General features: G+C 37.8%; 1 protein-coding gene across 2 annotated transcripts in view; it reads left to right on the top strand.

The window, feature by feature from the left end:
- The window catches only part of RELN (reelin), a 536,845-nt gene that overhangs the window by 247,276 nt on the left and 269,824 nt on the right, over positions 1-19,745 (top strand). For both annotated transcript variants that reach the window (XM_068972809.1, XM_068972810.1), the window contains exons 5-6: positions 1,480-1,512; positions 4,542-4,620. In XM_068972809.1, coding sequence (XP_068828910.1) covers positions 1,480-1,512; positions 4,542-4,620 — 112 coding nt within the window. The remainder of the gene's footprint in view (positions 1-1,479; positions 1,513-4,541; positions 4,621-19,745) is intronic.

Raw genomic sequence — 19,745 nt, 5'->3', positions numbered from 1 at the left:
ATATACAGTGTGATATTGGTGAGGGAAGATGTATCCATGTGCCATGTTTTTATCATTGGTTATTGGATAATTGGCAGTTATTCCTTTGTTTCAAGAAAATCTTAGAGTTGATAGTTCAGTGAATCCTTGTAAAACTCTTCTCGGACTTGACCAATAACCATTGGAATAAAATGCAAAATCATTAAATTTTTCTTTTTTTTTCTTTTGAATTCTGTAAACTAGTGATGATTCAGAACATTTGCATGTATATACTAACAATTGTATCTATGACACTTCCCATTGAATCTGTGTTAAAAATTGAGAACAAACATGTTCAACATACATAATACTTTGGATGCAGTAAGACAAACACCTCTAGTTTGAATTACAAACTGCAAACTTAACTGTGTGGATTTTTCATCTAACATAACTGAAGCACTGATAATTGTGATATAAACTAATTTTTTTAATACCTAGCTAAATTTCTTCTTTAATAAATCTAAAAGATGTTAAAATATATGTTATGGTTCTAATTTTTAGATAAGTGAATTGGCAACATTTCTTCCTAGATTTAGGAGTCCACTGAGAAAAAAAAAAAATCACCAAAGTGTCAGTTGGCCAGTATCCCTTATTTCCTAACTCTTACCAGAGTGCCCATTCTTAAAATGCATATTTGAACAGATACTCCTTTGCTGATAAATGTTCAGGAGATCATCATGCTTTCATAGTAAAATCCAAACTCCTTAGCATTCGGTTTCATAATATTGGCCTTCCAGTCTTCCCAACTTCACCTTACTACCCCCTCCTCTGAAACTTTGTTCATGTCATGCTGAAATAGTTGTGGTTGTTCCAAAAGACCATTCTCTCCTACTTCTCAGTGCCATTTCACTTTCACTCCAGAAAGAAACACCTCTTCCCTCTCCTACCCCAACCTGTCTTCCTCCTGCTAGTCTTTCACAACTCAGCAGCCTCTCCTGACCACTGTCTTCTCCTGGGCAGCCTAGAATTAGTATCCTCCATTTGTGCCCTTCTCACCCTATGACCTCTGAACACTATCCCATAGCACTTATTACACTATACTGTACTTATCTCCACCAGAAGGTAAGCTTTTTGAGAGCAAGGAGAGTGCTTTTTGTCCCTATACTACCCCACACCCAGAATGGCCCATGGTATGTAATGGGTGCTCACGTTACATTCGTATTGTAAGTTTCAAGGAATACCTGACTAAACTTGTATGATAAATAACTATCCTGTATGTAAGGAGTTCTACTTTTCACTTTAGGAATGATGCATAACTTTTAAATATAACAACTAACTAGTGAGTTGGACATCTTATTTTAGGATGTTAATTGACATTTTCCTCTTAGTCCTCTAAACATGTTCTGTCCAGCTCTTTGTTTAGTATGGCTTAAGTTTTATAACCATATTTGTGATTGTTTATTAATGGATTTTGCTTTTGCTGCTAATAAATCATCTTTCCCTGTTTCTCTCTTGGTCCAGCTCCAACAGAGGCCACTGTGCACCCGCATCTAGGTAAGTATTTGAGACTCCAGTGTCACTGACCTCAGTGCCAGATCTACTTGTTTCACTCCTTTGCCATGTGAGCAGGGCATACAGAGATGAGGAAACCCTCTGCCCTCTCTGATTCTCTGATAATTCATTGAAATCAGACTCAAGTCCAGATTATGCTTTAATCTAAGACCTCACTGAGGAGGTGATCCAAAAGTCCAGTTTGGGCTAATGGAAGGACTTTTGAGCCTGTTGCTACATTTATCCTTAGAATCGAGTTGGATCTGATCTTTTGACATAGGGTTCTAATGCTGAATTTTCCCCTAAGCCTCTACCCATCATAAATAGTAGAGCATGGAGGCAATAGGCAAGGAGCTATGAGTGTGAAAGAACTGAGATAAACTGAGTGTGAAAGCAGACCTGAGATATCTGGTTAAACTAGTGTTGTTGTTGTTCAGTTGCCAAGTTGTGTTCGACTCTTCACAACCACAAGGACTGCAGCACACCAGGCTTCCCTGTCCCTCACCGTCTCCCAGAGTTTGCCCAAGTTCATGTCTATTGAATCAGTGATGCCATCCAACCATCTCATCTGTCAACATTTTCTTCTGCTTTCAATCAGCCTTCTGCCTTCTCCAACATCTTCTGTCTCATCTTCTCCTTCTGCTGTCAATCTTTTCTGGCATCAGGGTCTTTTCCAATGAGTTGGCCATTCACATCAGGTGGCCAGAGTATTGGCTTAAACTAGCACTGGCTTGTAAAAAGAGAAATAATTTGGCCATTTCTTCAAAAACTAAAATGAGATTGTCTAAATAACTGGATGCTTTGTTTAATAGCACCGTGTAAAGTTGCCTCCTCTCATTTTTCTCATGATCTTTTCATTCTGACATGTATTTAGTGGGCTACAGTTCTTGAGGCAAGATTGTACAGTATTAATAGTATGGCTTCTGGAGCCAAATAAACTAGACTTATCTCACCTCTCCCACTTGCTTGCATGGTGATATTGGGCAAGTTACTTAATCTCTCTATGCCTGTTTCCTCACCTATAAAACAGAAGTAATGATAGTACCTACCTCCTTTGGTTGTTATGAGGATTAGATGAATTTGTATTTCTAAAGCATAATAAGGGATAAATATATATATATATATATATATATATATATATAATAATGTTAGGAAAGAAGGCAATACATGAACAAATAACCATAGAGGCTTACCCATGACTCTGTAAAAAATTTCTGGAAAGCAAATGATCTTTAAGAGTTAAATTCCTCATATATGACAGTGAAGACTGATTTTAAAAGCAGTTTTCTACACACACTATTTAATAAGAATGAAAAGAAATCATCCTAGCTGGTTCCGGCCTTTTCAGCTGTCTGTCACTGTGGGACTTACAGATGGGTCAGTATTTGTCTCTTGGGCTTTCTCTTTCAACCTATAAACCCAATTAATTTATTTTTCTCTTTGGAAAATCTGCCTTGAGAAGCTCTACTTTTATGTAATGCTACAGCTTGGGGCTCCTCTTCTTTGGCAGATGAACGCAAGCACTTAGAAGCATGCCTTCTGGCAGCTGAGGCAGGCTGGTGACCCACAGTGGCCCAGCCGCATCTCAGCCATATTGGGTATTTGAGAGAGCACTACCCTGTAGGCATTTCAGACACTGCATCTAATCACTTAGAGGAATCATTAAATCACTCCCAAGCACAGAAGACATCACAGTGTTCTCTCCAGTGTAAATCCATATTCTCCCTGTTGTCGAGCCTAAGGCTTTGAGTCTGAACAGCCATTTCTCTCAATACATGCTGATTCACTGGTTTTCCAGACTTCGTTATGTGCTTGCCTACTGGCATACCTGGTATAAAGAGGGTGAGGGTGCCTGCAGGTGGCATTGTTACCAAAGAGAATTTGCAAGTGAACTTTCTGGTATTTGGAGGTGATATTTAATTCCTCAGTCAGTTCAATAAATTATATACAAGTGAACCTCCCAAAAGGGTAAAATTTCACTTTTGGAAAAAATAAAAATTTGAGGTTATGTTTTATTAATCAGATTATATGATTTTCATGTTTTAAAAAAGCATGTGCAAACTAGTCCAAACAAAATTATATAGACCCAGAGAATTTATACTAGCTGAAGCAAATTCCCCAAGCAAACCATGGGAATCAGATGAGAAGATTTTCAGCACCAAATTCATTTTTTACAATTTGTGGAGAAATAATTATCTTTACTCATACAACCTTAAAAATGAGTCTACTTACGTTGTAGCTGGCCATGAAGTTGTTTGTACTTGTCCATTCTCTATTCAATGGAAATATCCCATACTCTACAGTTCATGAAAATATTCTTTGCTCTTGGCATGATCTGAGTTCTTCTATAGCTTAAAAAGAAGTATTTAATACAACTTCTCAAGTGTAACAATAATATATTTAAGACTATGGATGGTTTTCTGCCATTCCTCCTGACTTCTAACATGACTTTATTTAGAAGTTTTACTTACTTGTGTAGATAATTTCTCCTATGCAACTCTGAAGGGGAAAATGTTAACAATTTGGAACACATTAAATTTAAAAATGAGTGAATATAGGGAATGAGAAAAAGCAAGTCAGGGCAAGAGGGGTAGTAAGAAAGAGAAGAGGAGATGGGTTCGTAAATAACAGCAATGTTAGCTGACAACAAATAGCCACAATGTTCTGTTCCCTTCAATGTTCTAAAGTGAGTTAGGCACTGACTTTATTCTGGATGTGTTGAGCTGTGAGGGGCAAGTCTTGTGTGACCTCTCCATGTAGGCTAGTGCTAACCTTGGTCTTCCCACCTCTGTGACCTGGGTGACATTTTAGTAGGGTTCTCTTTGGGGGCTCTGGTTTCCAGACTTCTAAACAGCAGAGTTATTCTTTTACTTAGTAGTTTAGGGGCACAGCAAATGCAATTAGCTGCTTGTTTAAACTTCAATTTTAGTTTAAAATACTGTTATTTATCATAAATGTAGCATGTTGACTCTTTTGCATAGCTAAATCTATTGTTTAGTATAACCATTTTCTAAATCTTTGTCTTCCTTTAGCTGAAATTCATAGTAAGAGTATTATTCTACGAGATGACTTTGACTCCTACCACCAAAAGGAGTTGAATCCAAACATATGGTAAGTTAAAGGATCATGCCTCACTTTGGTCTGTATAAAAGGCAAAAAAAAAAAAAAAATTGCTTCCTTGGAGTAGTTGCATAAAATTAAATTGCCCTTTAGCTCTAAGTTATCAATGAGAATTGTTCAACTAAGGAACTGGGATTAATGTCTCCTGTAGTATGTCTATTGTCTGTTTCCTGACTTCCTTAAGAACTAAATCTAGGTACCCCTCAAAGCCATGGGTTTGGTCAGTTTTTTTCAGTAGTACAAGTTATTTACATAGAAAACATTGTGCTTTATTATGCCTAATAATTGCATTTATGTTAAAGGAAAGAAGGGAAATGACTTATCTGAAACTGACAGATTATTTGAGTCATACTTCCAAATAACTTCTATGTTATTGGATTATCTCATTTATACTCCAGTCTTTCCTTCCAAAGCTGTTTAGAGACAACCCTATGGGATTTTGGAGGGCAAAGAAAGAATTAACCAAAACTCATACATTAGAAATTTGTTGAATACATAAATGCCTGCATGAATTTGTTGGCAGTTTGTTGTATTTTTCTGACTTTGGAGAAATGAGTCTATCCATTGAGAGCTATAGTCAGTCTACATAATTTGAGAGAATATCTGAATATGTTATTTTCTATGGTACTAAATGATTTGTGTACATGAATAAGAGTTCAAGATAAATTAGAAGCTCTAAAGTAATCAGGTTGTAACCAAAATCCAAGCAATATTCAAGACTAGAAAGAGAATAACTATTCATCCTCAAATGTCTGCATATGATATTAATTTGTTTTTCCTTATTTTCACTGTTCAACAAGTATCAAACCATAATTATTATATAGTACATTAAAAAGGAATGTGGTTCCTTCTTTTGAGTAGCATATAGTTCAATAGAGGAGACATTTAAAACACATTTTTTAAAATCTTATGATTCAGGATAGAAATCCTTGAGTGTAATAGAAGGTTATAAATAACATACTACAGGTCTAGAAAAGAAAGGCTGACTCTAGTGAGAGTTTCTTGGAGAAAGTGGTCTTTAACCTGAGAATTGAAGATGACATATAGGTTTAGAGAGTGTTGACGCTTAAATACAAACAGGAACTTACATCTTTTCTAGAAAGAAATACAGATTTAGAGAGTATAAGTATTCAAAAAAATCAGACTAGACAGAGACATAAAGTCTTATGATTCATACACCATTAAAGAGATAATTTATCAAAAAGATTTCACTTACCTCTGAACATGTTCTAAATATACATTTCTTAAAATAAGTTGAAAATCGTTGTTAAGGAAAAGCCAAAAACTTTTTAAGCACCACTTCTACCCAAGAAAAATTCTCTCATTCTCCTCACATTTGGCTTTTATATATCCCATTAATATAGATGTTACCAGATGATTTGTTTCTTTCAAGGCGAGTTCATTTGTGTCGAGCTAATTCATTTTCTTCAGTGAGATTTCTTGACAAATACAAAATGTGACTTTTATGTGGTCTAAATTCTGTTATTTTTGAAATCAATAAAACATGATTGATTTTGCTTCACCCATTTTCATGACTGATCTGGTAGATGCTTTCTTGACCGAAGTTATGGATTTTGTGTCCCACTTACTTAACCTATGGTTTTTCCTCCTGTTTAAGAAAACCTTTTATTAACTTTAAAAAGCCGTGCACTTCTGTCTTCTATCAAATATGCTTCAGAGTAATTTTACTTTATCCCTTATTGACCACAATCTCCTTCATCTAATCTAAGATTAAATAATAATAATAATAACCTAGGAAGCTCTCATCATTTGAGAGATGGCTTTGTTGAACATAAGTGGCAGAGGTTCCAAAATCAGGTCTGTCTGGGTGGACTTTGAAGCTAGCTACTTGCCAGCTGGGTATCTGAGAATAGTACAAAGCTTGCTTTACCTCTCTGAGCCACATTTCTTGTCAGTAAAAGTGAGCCAAGTATTTGCCTAACACCATTATTTTAAAGTTTGATGAACCTGAAAAGGTCTGGAGCATCTCCTAATGTATTGTTGCTGCTCAGTATGAATCAGTTCCTTCTTTCCCTCTCTTATTCTCTGTCTCCTACTCTATCTTTTCGCCTCCCTCCTTCTTCCCTTTCTTTCTTCCTCCTATGGTATACTGGCATGTTGGTCTACTTGCCTCCCAGGAGCTCAGAATGTTCCCAAATCATTACTATTAAAATATTCTTCACTCAATTTATGTAAATGATTCCCCCAAGTCTTCCCTTACTGTATTCAGATCAAAAACAAACTTCAAATTAAATATATCTATATTATATAATATATATTAATGAAAATACAGTAGAATTATAGAGAAGGGAGAAACAAAGAGTATCAAATATTTTTAACCCCCCCTTAAAGTAGACATTCAGTTCAGTTCAGTTCAGTCGTGTCCGATTCTTTGCGTTCCCATGAATCACAGCATGCCAGGCCTCCCTGTCCATCACCAACTCCCAGAGCTCACTCAGAGTTGCGTCCATCGAGTCGGTGATGCCATCCAGCCATCTCATCCTCAGTCGTCCCCTTTTCCCCCTGCCCCCAATCCCTCCCAGCATCAAAGTCTTCTCCAATAAGTCAACTCTTCGCATGAGGTGGCCAAAGTACTGGAGTTTCAGCTTTAGCATCATTCCTTCCAAAGAAATCCCAGGGTTGATCTCCTTCAGAATGGACTGGTTGGATCTCCTTGCAATCCAAGGGACTCTGAAGAGTCTTCTCCAACACTACAGTACAAAAGCAACAATTCTTCGGCGCTAAGCCTTCTTCACAGTCCAACTCTCACATCCATACATGACTCCTGGAAAAACCATAGTCTTGACTAGACAGACCTTAGTCAGCAAAGTAATGTCTCTGCTTTTGAATATGCTATCTAGGTTGCTCATAAATTTTCTTCCAAGGAGTAAAGTGAAAGTGAAAGTGAAGTCGCTCAGTTGTGTCCGACTCTTTGCAACCCCATGGACTGTAGCCTATCAGGCTCCTCTGTCCATGGGATTTTCCAGGCAAGAGTGCTGGAGTGGATTGCCATTTCCTTCTTCAGGGGATCTTACCGACCCAGGAATCGAACCTGGGTCTCCCGCATTGCAGGCAGATGCCGAATTGTTGCTTTTGAACTGTGGTGTTGGAGAAGACTATTGAGAGTCCCTTGGACTGCAAGGAGATCCAACCAGTCCATTCTTAAGGAGATCAACCCTGGGATTTCTTTGGAAGGAATGATGCTAAAGCTGAAATTCCAGTACTTTGGCCACCTCATGTGAAGAGTTGACTCATTTGAGAAGACTTTGATGCTGAGAGGGATTGGGGGCAGGAGGAAAAGGGGACGAAGCGTCTTTTAATTTCATGGCTCCAATCACCATCTGCAGTGATTTTGGAGCCCAAAAAAATAAAGTCTGACACTGTTTCCACTGTTTCTCCTTCTATTTCCCATGGAGTGATGGGACCAGATGCCATGATCTTCATTTTCTGAATGTTGAGCTTTAAGCCAACTTTTTCACTCTCCTCTTTCACTTTCATCAAGAGGCTTTTTAGCTCCTCTTCACGTTCTGCCATAAGGGTGGTGTCATCTGCCTATCTGAGGTGATTCATATTTCTCCCGGCAATCTTGATTCCAGCTTGTGTTTCTTTCAGTCCAGTGTTTCTCATGATGTTCTCTGCATATAAGTTAAATAAGCAGGGTGACAATATATAGCCTTGACGTACTCCTTTTCCTATTTGGAACCAGTCTGTTGTTCCATGTCCAGTTCTAACTGTTGCTTCCTGACCTGCATACAGATTTCTCAAGAGGCAGGCTAGGTGGTCGGGTATTCCCATCTCTTTCAGAATTTTCTATAGTTTGTCATGATCCACACAGTCAAAGGCTTTGGTGTAGTCAATAAATCAGAAATAGATGTTTTTCTGGAACTCTCGTGCTTTTTCCATGATCCAGCGAATGTTGGCAATTTGATCTCTGGTTCCTCTGCCTTTTCTAAAACCAGCTTGAACATCAGAAAGTTCACAGTTCATGTATTGCTGAAGCCTGGCTTAGAGAATTTTGAGTATTACTTTACTAGCGTGTGAGATGAGTGCAATTGTGCGGTAGTTTGAGCATTCTGTGGCATTGCCTTTCTTTGGGATTGGAATGAACACTGACCTTTTCCAGTCCTGTGGACAATGCCGAGTTTTCCAAATTTGCTGGAATATTGAGTACAGCACTTTCACAGCATCATCTTTCAGGATTTGAAATAGCACAACTGGAATGCCATCACCTCCACTAGCTTTGTTCATAGTGATGCTTTCTAAGGCCCACTTGGCTTCACATTCTAAGATGTCTGGCTCTAGATGAGTGATCACACCATCGTGATTATCCAGGTCGTGAAGATCCTTTTTGTACAGTTCTTCTGTGTATTCTTGCCACCTCTTCTTAATATGTTCTGCTTCTGTTAGGTCCATACCATTTCTGTCCTTTATCAAGCCCAACTTTGCATGAAATGTTCCCTTGCTATCTCTAATTTTCTTGAAGAGATCTCTAGTCTTTCCCATTCTGTTCCTTTTCCTCTATTTCTTTGCATTGATCGCTGAAGAAGGCTTTCTTATCTCTTCTTGCTATTCTCTGGAACTCTGCATTCAAATGCTTATATCTTTCCTTTTCTCCTTTGTTTTTAGCTTTTCTTCTTTTCACAGCTATTTGTAAGGCTTCCCCAGACAGCCATTTTGCTTTTTTGCATTTCTCTTCCATGGGGATGGTCTTGATCCCTGTCTGCTGTACAATGTCACGAACCTTATTCCATAGTTCATCAGGCACTCTATCTATCAGATCTAGACCCTTAAATCTATTTCTCACTTCCACTGTATAATCATAAGGGATTTGATTTAGGTCATACCTGAATGGTCTAGCAGTTTTCCCTATTTTCTTCAATTTGAGTCTGAATTTGGTAATAAGGAGTTCATGATCTGAGCCACAGTCAGCTCCTGGTCTTGTTTTAGTTGACTGTATAGAGCTTCTCCATCTTTGGCTGCAAAGAATATAATCAATCTGATTTCGGTGTTGACCATCTGGTGATGTCCATGTGTAGAGTCTTCTCTTGTGTTGTTGGAAGAGGGTGTTTGCTATGACCACTGTGTTCTCTTGGCAAAATTCTATTAGCCTTTGCCCTGCTTCATTCTGTATTCCAAGGCCAAATTTGCCTGTTACTCCAGGTGTTTCTTGACTTCCTACTTTTGCATTCCAGTCCCCTATAATGAAAAGGACATCTTTTGGGGGTGTTATTTCTAAAAGGTCTTGTAGGTCTTCATAGAACTGTTCAACTTCAGCTTCTTCAGCGTTACTGGTTGGGGCATAAACTTGGGTTACTGTGATATTGAATGGTTTGCCTTGGAGACGAACAGAGATCATTCTGTCTTTTTTGAGATTGCATCCAAGTACTGCATTTCGGACTCTTTTGTTGACCATGATGGCTACTCCATTTCTTCTGAGGGATTCCTGCCCGCAGTAGTAGATATAATGGTCATCTGAGTTAAATTCACCCATTCCAGTCCATTTTAGTTCTCTGATTCCTAGAATGTCGATGTTCCCTCTTTCCATCTCTTGTTTGACCACTTCCAATTTGCCTTGATTCATGGACCTGACATTCCAGGTTCCTATGCAATATTGCTCTTTACAGCATCAGACCGTGCTTCTATCACCAGTCACATCCACAACTGGGTATTGTTTTTGCTTTGGCTCCATCCCTTCATTCTTTCTGGAGTTATTTCTCCACTGACCTCCAGTAGCATATTGGGCACCTTCTGACCTGGGGAGTACCTCTTTCAGTATCCTGTATTTTGCCTTTTCATACTGTTCATGGGGTTCTCAAGGCAAGAATACTGAAGTGGTTTGACATTCCCTTCTCCAGTGGACCACAATCTGTCAGACCTCTAAAGTAGACATAAGCTCCCTAAAGTTAAAAACCAATACAGTCAGCTATTCCAGTGAGGTGTTTCCAATAACATAACAAAGCTCTCTCTTGCTTTGGACCAACATAGGCAGTTTTTGGGCTTCCCTGGTGGCTCAGTTGGTAAAGAAACCAACTGCATTGCAGGAGATCCAGGAAGATCCCCTGGAGAAGGAAATGGCAGCCCACTGCTGTATTCTTGCTTGGAGAATCCCATGCACAGAGGCCCTGGAGGGCTACAGTCCATGGCATTGCAAAGAGTTGAACACAACTTGGCAAGTAAACCACCACCACTACCAGGCATTTTCACTCTCCCAAAATCTGTTTTCCTGGTATACATATTGACATGTGAGTTTTGTCCCTTATGATATTGTCTTTGATTTTCTTTACCCCAATTAGAAGCCACTGAGCAGCTTTGTGAAAACCAGGAAGGGGAATCCTTACTTGACAACCCATAACATTATGCCATTGGCACATACCACCAGATAGGAAGAAGCTCAGGGTGTACTGCTTTGGGGCAAATTCCCAAGTCTCAATATAAGAGTCAATAATTTGTCACAAGAGAAAAGCACTCCGCTTTTATGAGCATGTATCTTTCATTGAGTTTGAAAATCATCATGTGTATTATTTGACTTGCAATTTTTAAGGACAAGCAAAAGGAAAAATTAAGAAACTACGATCCCATCTGTCTAATGATGGGGAGAGGGATCAGTTTAAATTTAGTCACTCACACTTTATTTGCTTCCATTGACTTCATTTAGTGAAATCAACTTTTTTTCCCCACTTCATTTCATATTATTCTTGATATCTGAATTTCTTATATCCTGTAAAAATGACTATACACAAAAAACAAGGAGCATAAAATGATATTACTATTATGATGAATGAACATACCAGCCAAGTTATTATCCCAAGTGTATGACAGTAATTGGACTAGAACCAAGAAACTTTTTTACATCAACTCAGTTTTGAATCTGTCTCTCTGCTTAGCTTAAATATTAGATTTGATTTTAAAATTAATAAATGTACTTAGTGAAATGTTCAATAATATTAAAAATAATAAAAATAAACCTTCTTCCCACACTAGATCTATATTCCTTCCCTCTAGAGGCATCAACTGTTACCAGTTTCTATCAGTCCTTCCAGAAATTATTTAGGCTTACACAAGTGTCACAGTTATGAATTCTGTCCACAAAATTGGGTATCAGAGAAATAAAACTTTCTTTATTCTTGTTTTTTTAACTTGATGTCTTTTCATTGTGTCCCTTCTGCCAATAGTGAAAACTTAATTTCGGTCAACTTTAGCTTCCCTTCTCCCATTTTTCTGGTGTTGTAGCTAAGTATCAGAGAGCTTGTTAGTTCAAAGGCAAGGGGTAGGTGGGGACACACCTCTTATTCCCCAGTCCTCTGTTCCTACAGATATCCACTGAATCCTCCCTGTCTCATCTAGTTTTTGGTGACTGGTCCACACAGGTAGCATTCTCGCCTGTCCTAATCACTCACTCCTTCATGATGATTGCTCCATTTGATCCCTGCTTGAAGGCATGACAACTTCTGCTGCTCCTGAGCCTGGGCTGTGAATGTGTCTGTGGTGCTTTTCTGTGCTGTCATGCCACGGTGGTCTTTCTGCCTCCCTGAGGTGCAGGGTATAGAGTCCTCCTGTGCTTTGACCCCCAAAGGGAGGTCTCCCTATGGCATTGCCAGAGAAATGGCCTTTTGTCTCCCATTCTCTCAGCCATTTCTGTTTGCTTTGTTCAAATAAAAAATGAGAAGTAAAGTTACAAGTGAAGAGAACAGCAAAACCCTTTCATGGGAATATAGTGATGCCTCAGGCTTAATGAGAGTGAGGCTTCTCCACCTTAACTTTGCCCTGATGCTGGGCCACATGCAGGTAGACCTCTGGATCACAACAATAACCACGTCAGGTCAAATGTACCATTGAACCCAAGAGACTGAGAGAAAGAATGTGGATAGAGTGACACTGATTTACCAGCACTGTTGACAGTTCTCCAATATCAAGTGTGTTCAGTGTGATTACACTCCTGATGATGGAGATGGATCAGTAGAGTCTTGTCCCAATAGAGACAACCCTATAGCCAAAAAGAATAGAAAAAAAGAACATAGGAAGGAATCTTTGTAGGTCTTTACTTTCCTTTGTTTTGGCTTACAGATTATCCCTTTAATTCTTGTGTTCTGAAGATCACAGAAGGAATCCAGAGCTATAATATCACTAGGCTATGATGTTCTAGTGGGAAATGGGAGACTGTTAGAACTAAATTTAGAAGGAAAGTAAAGACCTACAAATACACTCTATCTCAACATTTCACTTAAGCATGTTCTACTTGAGTCTCAACCACCTTTTTTATAGTTTCTTTTTATGAATTAATTATTTTAGTATCATATAAACACTGTCAGTATTACATATGAATGGTGAGAAATCTTGATTTTTTTTAATTAAAAAGAACTACACCTAATAGCAAAAAACTAGTAACATCCCAGGTACCCATAAACAGGAGAATGGATAGTGATACATTCATACAGTGGCATGCTATTCGGAAATAAAAAAGAATAACTTATTGATAGCTGAAACAACATGGTTGAATTTCAAAAATGTAATGTTGAATGAAAGAAGCCAGATCCAAAATAATTCTTACTGTATGATCCTACTTACATGAAATCTAGAATAGATGATATTATCAAAAGTGCTAGAATTAGATTAGTGATTGTTTCAGGGATGGGGAATTGACTGGTAAGGAGCATGAGGAAATTTCTGGGGTAATTAATATGTTATATATAGTATTATGAGAGCATGGGTTACATAGATGTGTACCTTTGTCAAAGCTTGAGATCCATGTATTTCCCTGTGTGGAAATTTACCTCAGTAAAAAATTTAAACAGTAATTTTAAAAAATGAGAAAAGTTAAGAAATAGGTGATGTTTATGATTCATAACTTGAGTTAAAAAGAGTTCAGAGGAAAAAAAAAGAGTTCAGAGAGATGGAGAGAGAAAGTTAAAAGAACTTAAAATTGAGTAAATTTTAAAAAATAATGTAAGTTTTCTTAAGAGATGTCTTTACCCTCTAAGCAATTAGAAAGTCAGGAAGAATCTTTGTTTTGGCTTACAGATTATCCCTTTAATGCTTGTGTTCTGAAGATCACAGAAGGAATCCAGAGCTATAATATCACTAGGCTATGATGTTCTAGTGGGAAATGGAAGACTGTTAGAAAACATGATGATAAATAGCAACTAGAAGACAACAGATGTTTCCCCTCCAGCACAGTAGTAATAGCAGAAATGTTCTATTCAGCAGAGATCAGGGAAGAACAAGAGTCACTCATCAGAAGAAGCATCTTAGATGAATAAGTTGTGATGCCACCAGGGATATGAGACATCAAGAAAAGAGACACAAATGAAGTTGTCTCAGATCCTGTGGCACATGAAGACCTCTGTCAATTGGCTTTTCATACAGAAAGCCCCACAGTTTACAGCTAAGGAAGCTAAAACTGTGGCCAGCATTGCATAGAGTTGCTTGAATCAAGAAAAGACTAGAACATTTCCATTTTTATATGTAAAAAGATCACACTACAGGACTAGAGAAATTGAGATTACAGACTCTGCTGCATCTGGTAGTCTCTTCAAAGTCCTAATTTATTGGAACAGTTACCCAGAAATGGAGCAAAAATATTGGTGATTTGGCATATTAAAGTTTATTTTCTTTGAGAAAAATAGTTATCTAAACGAAGACCCTAAAATGACTGAAATTTTAGTATGGGGGTGAGTTATTCTAGCTGAATCTTTATTCAGTGATCAGTAGTTTAACCCGTGTAAGATAAAGGAAGTCAAGTGAGCAGTAAAACTACTTCAGAGTTCCTTAGTATCTTGGAGCCCCCACAGAAAACAAGAGGAGAGGGGACTCCATTTAGTAGACAGGTGTGAAAACTACAATATAAATGTAGTTTCCAGGAAGAGAACAAAGTAAATCTGATGACCAGTGTCACTGGGGGGAAAAAAAGTAGATAGAAGTACATCCACGTTGTTCAATGTACAACTGGCTTGTGGCTGGTAAGCCTGTAAGACCTGATGGGTGAAGGAAGCTCTCACCATGGGCATCAAGGTCTGCACATCACTGCTGATGGATTTCCAAGGGGCCTTTTGTTGTTGTTGTAATGATGACCACTTGGAATCATATCACCTAATATGCCATCTTACCTATTTGATATGAAAGATATACCTTGTAAGTTTTCAGGAGCTGTTAACACAGGGAGACTGTGAATGGGTAATAAATGTCTGCAAAATAATATTTTATCTGATGACTTACCTTTACCAAAACCTCTAATATATCACTGTAGTTTGGGTTGTGGAATTACAATTCGGTTTTAAGGTTTATTGGTCCAATATTCTGATCTTTTTTAAAAGTGTACTTATTATTTATTTGACTGCATTGGGTCTTAGTTGTGGCCAGCAGGATCTTTAATTTTCTTCTGCAGCATGTAGGATTTTTGTTGCAGCATGTGGGATCTAGTTCCTAGACCAGGGATCAAACCTAGACCCCCTGCATTGCATTCAAGGAGTCCTAGCCACTGGACCACCAGTGAAGTCCCCTGATACTCTGATCTGTGCATCTTTTTCTGCTTTTTCTCTTTGTCTTCTTGACCTCCCCTTTTTCTACTTTCTCTCACTCTCTCTTCTCCTTTGTTAGTAAGTTTTTTCCCTTATGATTAAACTCTCCTCTAACCTTCTTTCTCTTGCTTCCTCCCCCTCCTTCCACTTACCCTGATGTAATTGCTCTGGGGAAAACTTCATCAACAATAGAAAGGTTAACCAGGAGGTGTCCTACTATTAAAATAAGGTGCAAATCTGGAAGCTTATTATTTCCTTCTTTAATCTCTGTTTTTTATGACAGAAATAACTCACTCAATGGAATTAAATGTCAAGTACATTTGAAACAAATGAGAAAATATTTCCTCAAGCAGCATGTAGTAGAATTCACCATAGTAGGAGGTCAGAATATTGCATTCAGTAGTAGAGTATTAGAAGGGATATTTTTAATTCAAATAATATTTGTCATTATAGCTGTTAACAAAGCAGAAATTAAATTTTTAAACTCCCTGATGAATAGGAGTTCTCTTACCTTCCTCAGTGAGAAGTAATGAGAAAGAATGAACTATAAATGGAATTTGTCATTTTCATATTTAGAGCATGTGTTAGTTCCTTAGAAAAAAAGTCATGATGTTGTTGAAGGTGATATTATTTTCAGTCTTATAGAGTGGACTTTCCTTGCTGTTTTTCTAAAAATATTCCATATTTACAAAGAGAGAATTTTTGAGGGTTTTTCTTTTTTTTAAGTGTGGTCTTTCACAAGTAAATAGTCATGCCTTTTTACTATAAAACATCATCTTTTTGCTATAAAATATGGTCAAAAGTTGAGTGTTCTGCTTATTAGGTTTTTTGGGGTTTTTTTGGAGTATAGTTGGTTGCTTGTTGAGGTTTCAGTGGAAAGTACAAGGAGCTCCAGTGTCTCCAAATGAAGTCAGCTGACTGTCCACCTCCCAGATGGCTGACAGGGTTCTATTTACTTTGATAGATTCACCAGTCCCTGATCTGGCCTTGCCTTTCAAACTCACACATTAGATTATCAACACATGCAGTGTGAGCTGTACCTGGGGGAACAGACTTGTTATCTTTGGGTCAGGAAATTATAAGAGATTTCTCTTTAATCTTTCTACTTTTAAAGTACATTTTATAATCAGATCAAATATTAAAAGTATTTTAATATCTCTGTTCAGAAATGCTGGTGAATAGACAATTCTGACTCAGAGAATACCAGACATCACCTCCTTTAGAGGCAATAAATTACAGAGAGATAATACAGTGTCCCCAGTCTTGGGGACAAACAGCATGTATCCCAAATGAGAATTTGATAACTGATTGTCATTGAGTTTCCAGATGATTAACTTGTTTCAGCAGAGTGACTGACTAAAGGCTGAGTGCTTTCACTCTGATCTAAAAAGAAGAATGAGCCATGTAATTAGACTGCTCTTGAGAAAATAGTATTTAGGTTATTTATTTATTGTTATCAGGATGATGTCACCACCAACCATTCATAAATCTCTGACTGTTCGATGGAGCCCAAGTTTCTCATTAATCCTCCTCCTCTTTCCAGTGTCCTAAAAGTCCTGTGTGAGTCTCTGTAGGACATGGGGACCACAGGGACTCCAGGGTCATTTCACTCCAGCTTCGTCTGTGTCTCCTGAACAGGGAATTTGGCACGTTTTCCAGCCTAATAATTTTAAAGTCAGGATTAAAAACATAATTATACCTTCAGAAGTGTGCTCTCTACAGCACAAATGCACATTGCATATAATTTCTAAACAAAAAACAGCCACCTAAATTAAAAAAAAGAAAATGGAGTATTGACACCAAAATAACAAGTTTCAAACTGCCAAGGAGCTTGTTAGAGTGAAAACCAAATCTTGGCTCAAGGCATTCTTTTTCTTTTATGTTTACAGTTTAACTCTACATGTGTTGGTTAACAAGTACCTGCCTTCATCCTTACTGATTCCTTTATGGTTTTGTTAGTAGAAAAAAATGGCAGTATGATAATGTGTATATAAAATAGGGATGAATTATCTAAGGATGTACATGACCAAAGGAATATTGAATTTGCTTATGTACTTTAGTCCAGTAAATTCATTCTAAATATTTTCTATGAAGTCCATGACATTTCTTTTATTTTTGTACATCTGTATTATCAAAGCAAAATCCCTTATCCTATAAATGAAAAAAAAAAAAAACAACTTTTAAGAAAAGATGCTAGGTTTTCCAGATGAACTCTGATAGCAAAAATGATGAAAAACATTTTTGAAATGCACATGATTTTTGTAGAACTGGAGTTCTTTTCTTTTCCTGACCACATTAGAGTGGAGTGGGAAGGATATTGCACAAGGAGTCAGGAAAACTGGCCTGTAGTCTCATTCTATAATTTGTAAAATGAGGGGGTAATGAAATTCGGTGATACTTCAGATGCCCTCCAACTTGAACGCTTAATGATCTGTGAACTCTAGTAATAGATAAGATTCATGTGGCACCTAAGCATGTGATAAATAGATTCAGAGAGAGCTCAATAAATTCAGGCTTTGCATGGTCTTTGGGGATAGCAAGCATTTCCCTTAAAATGTCTTTTAATCATACTGTTCATGAGAGTATATTTTGAGGTGGATGATTCATATGATGTGCCATAGTATTTGTCAGATTCTTATGTTCTGTTTTTCATATTGAGAAAAAGAAGGGGGGAGTAGTTTCTTAGATTAGAGAAATATTCACTATTACTTTTAAGCAGAGAAGCAATTCGTTTCTAATCCTTAGCTTGGGAGGTCACATCCCTTTTTAAATTGAAAAACAAAAATCTGTTTAACTGAAATTATTTAAAACTTCCTCTTTCCATCAATCTCTGAAGAATATGTTACCTTACTTGACAGAACCCATCATTTTCTTGAACAAATTCAGTTGAGAAACTACAGGTTAAAATGTTAGAAATAAATAGCACTTTTCTTGGTGTTTGTACCACTAAAGCTCATCACAGTGCCTATAGGTTCCTAGCACAAGTTTGTTAATTATAAGAATGAATTAATGAATGATAAATGAGTAGCTACACCATTGGCAGCTAAGAGTGGATTGGATTTGACTACCCAGAGGGATGTGTTTTCAAAATAACTTTAAAAAATTATGTGGACAAACCCAGTCATACTGTGAGAAATTCAAGCAAAGGGCATTTAAAAGACCTTGACAGGAAACTAACAGATTTGTTTCATCAGTCCTTGGTGAAGCCATTGTGCCTCCAGGTAGCAACAATTCAGTGAGTAATAGCTGGTATTTCAGGATCTTTAAGATTCAACTGGGTACCAATGCCTTTGTTAATTTTAAGTTTCTGGAGCTATAAAGCACATCAAGGAAGAAAAAGGTCCAGAGGGGTTGTTGAGCCAAGTGGGGAGAATGCTGTAACTGATTGCCTTTTTTGTGTGTTTTATTGTTTTTTTTTAACTCTTGTTATTCCACAAAATAGAAGTGGTTCTCCAAACACATCAAACATCTACTGTCTATTCACTGGTTCCCTAGTGCCAGGCTATAGCTACCTATGCTAGAATCATCTTTAAACAATATACAGATATCTAGGCTACACCTGAGTCCTATTTAACCTAAACTGTGGGTGATGGGGATTTGAAATACATGTGTTTATACAGATATTATTTTCCTGATATACAGTTGATTTGGGAACTGCAGATCAATATTTATCAGAGAAGGCGATGGCACCCCACTCCAGTACTCTTGCCTGGAAAACCCCATGGATGGAGGAGCCTGGTAGGCTGCAGTCCATGGGATCGCGAAGAGTCAGACACGACTGAGCGACTTCACTTTCACTTTTCACTTTCATGCATTGGAGAAGGAAATGGCAACCCACTCCAGTGTTCTTGCCTGGAGAATCCTAGGGCCCGAGGAGCCTGGTGGGCTGCCATCTATGGGGTCACACAGAGTTGGACACGACTGAAGCAAGTTAGCAGCAGCAGCAGATCAATATTTATAGATAGAATGATTGCTTTGAGAATTCAAATATCAGGCCTTGGACTTCACACCAACAGTGGTGCTTTTAGTTTAGAATTACTGGAGGAAAATGTCAGCTAGTCCATGTGAGGGTTGAACAATCTTTTAATTTCTCTTGACAAAGCTTATTTTTCTTGAGTCATTTCACAATGCCTTGGAGGACAAATAATCCTCATCTATCACTAAGAAGCCCACTATGATTTTGATGCTACTTCTCTGTACTTCAAAATCACACTCCTTAGGAAAAATTAATGTAATAGTTTTAAGAATAGAAAAACAGTAGTAAAAAGTTCATGTAACAGATTCTCTGTGGGGGAAAAAAAACCTAACATACTTGTTTTGGATGAAAATGTTGGAAATCGATATTAAAAATAGTTAAAACTTATGCTAACATTTGTATCATGCTTGCTCTGTTTAAAGTGTGCCAGGCCCTATTTGAAGTGTTTAGACCTCAAGCCTTAGGGCTTCCCTGATAGCTAAGTTGCTAAAGAATCCGCCTGCGATGCAGGAGACCTGGGTTCAATTCCTGGGTTAGGAACATCTGCTGGAGAAGGAACGGGCTACCCACTCCAGGATTCTTGTGTTTCCCTTGTGACTCAGCTGCTAAAGAATCTGCCTGCAATG

Source organism: Capricornis sumatraensis, chromosome 5 (genome assembly GCF_032405125.1).
Source record: "Capricornis sumatraensis isolate serow.1 chromosome 5, serow.2, whole genome shotgun sequence".
Taxonomy (NCBI): domain Eukaryota; kingdom Metazoa; phylum Chordata; class Mammalia; order Artiodactyla; family Bovidae; genus Capricornis; species Capricornis sumatraensis.
This window is presented reverse-complemented; position numbering and strand designations above follow the sequence as displayed.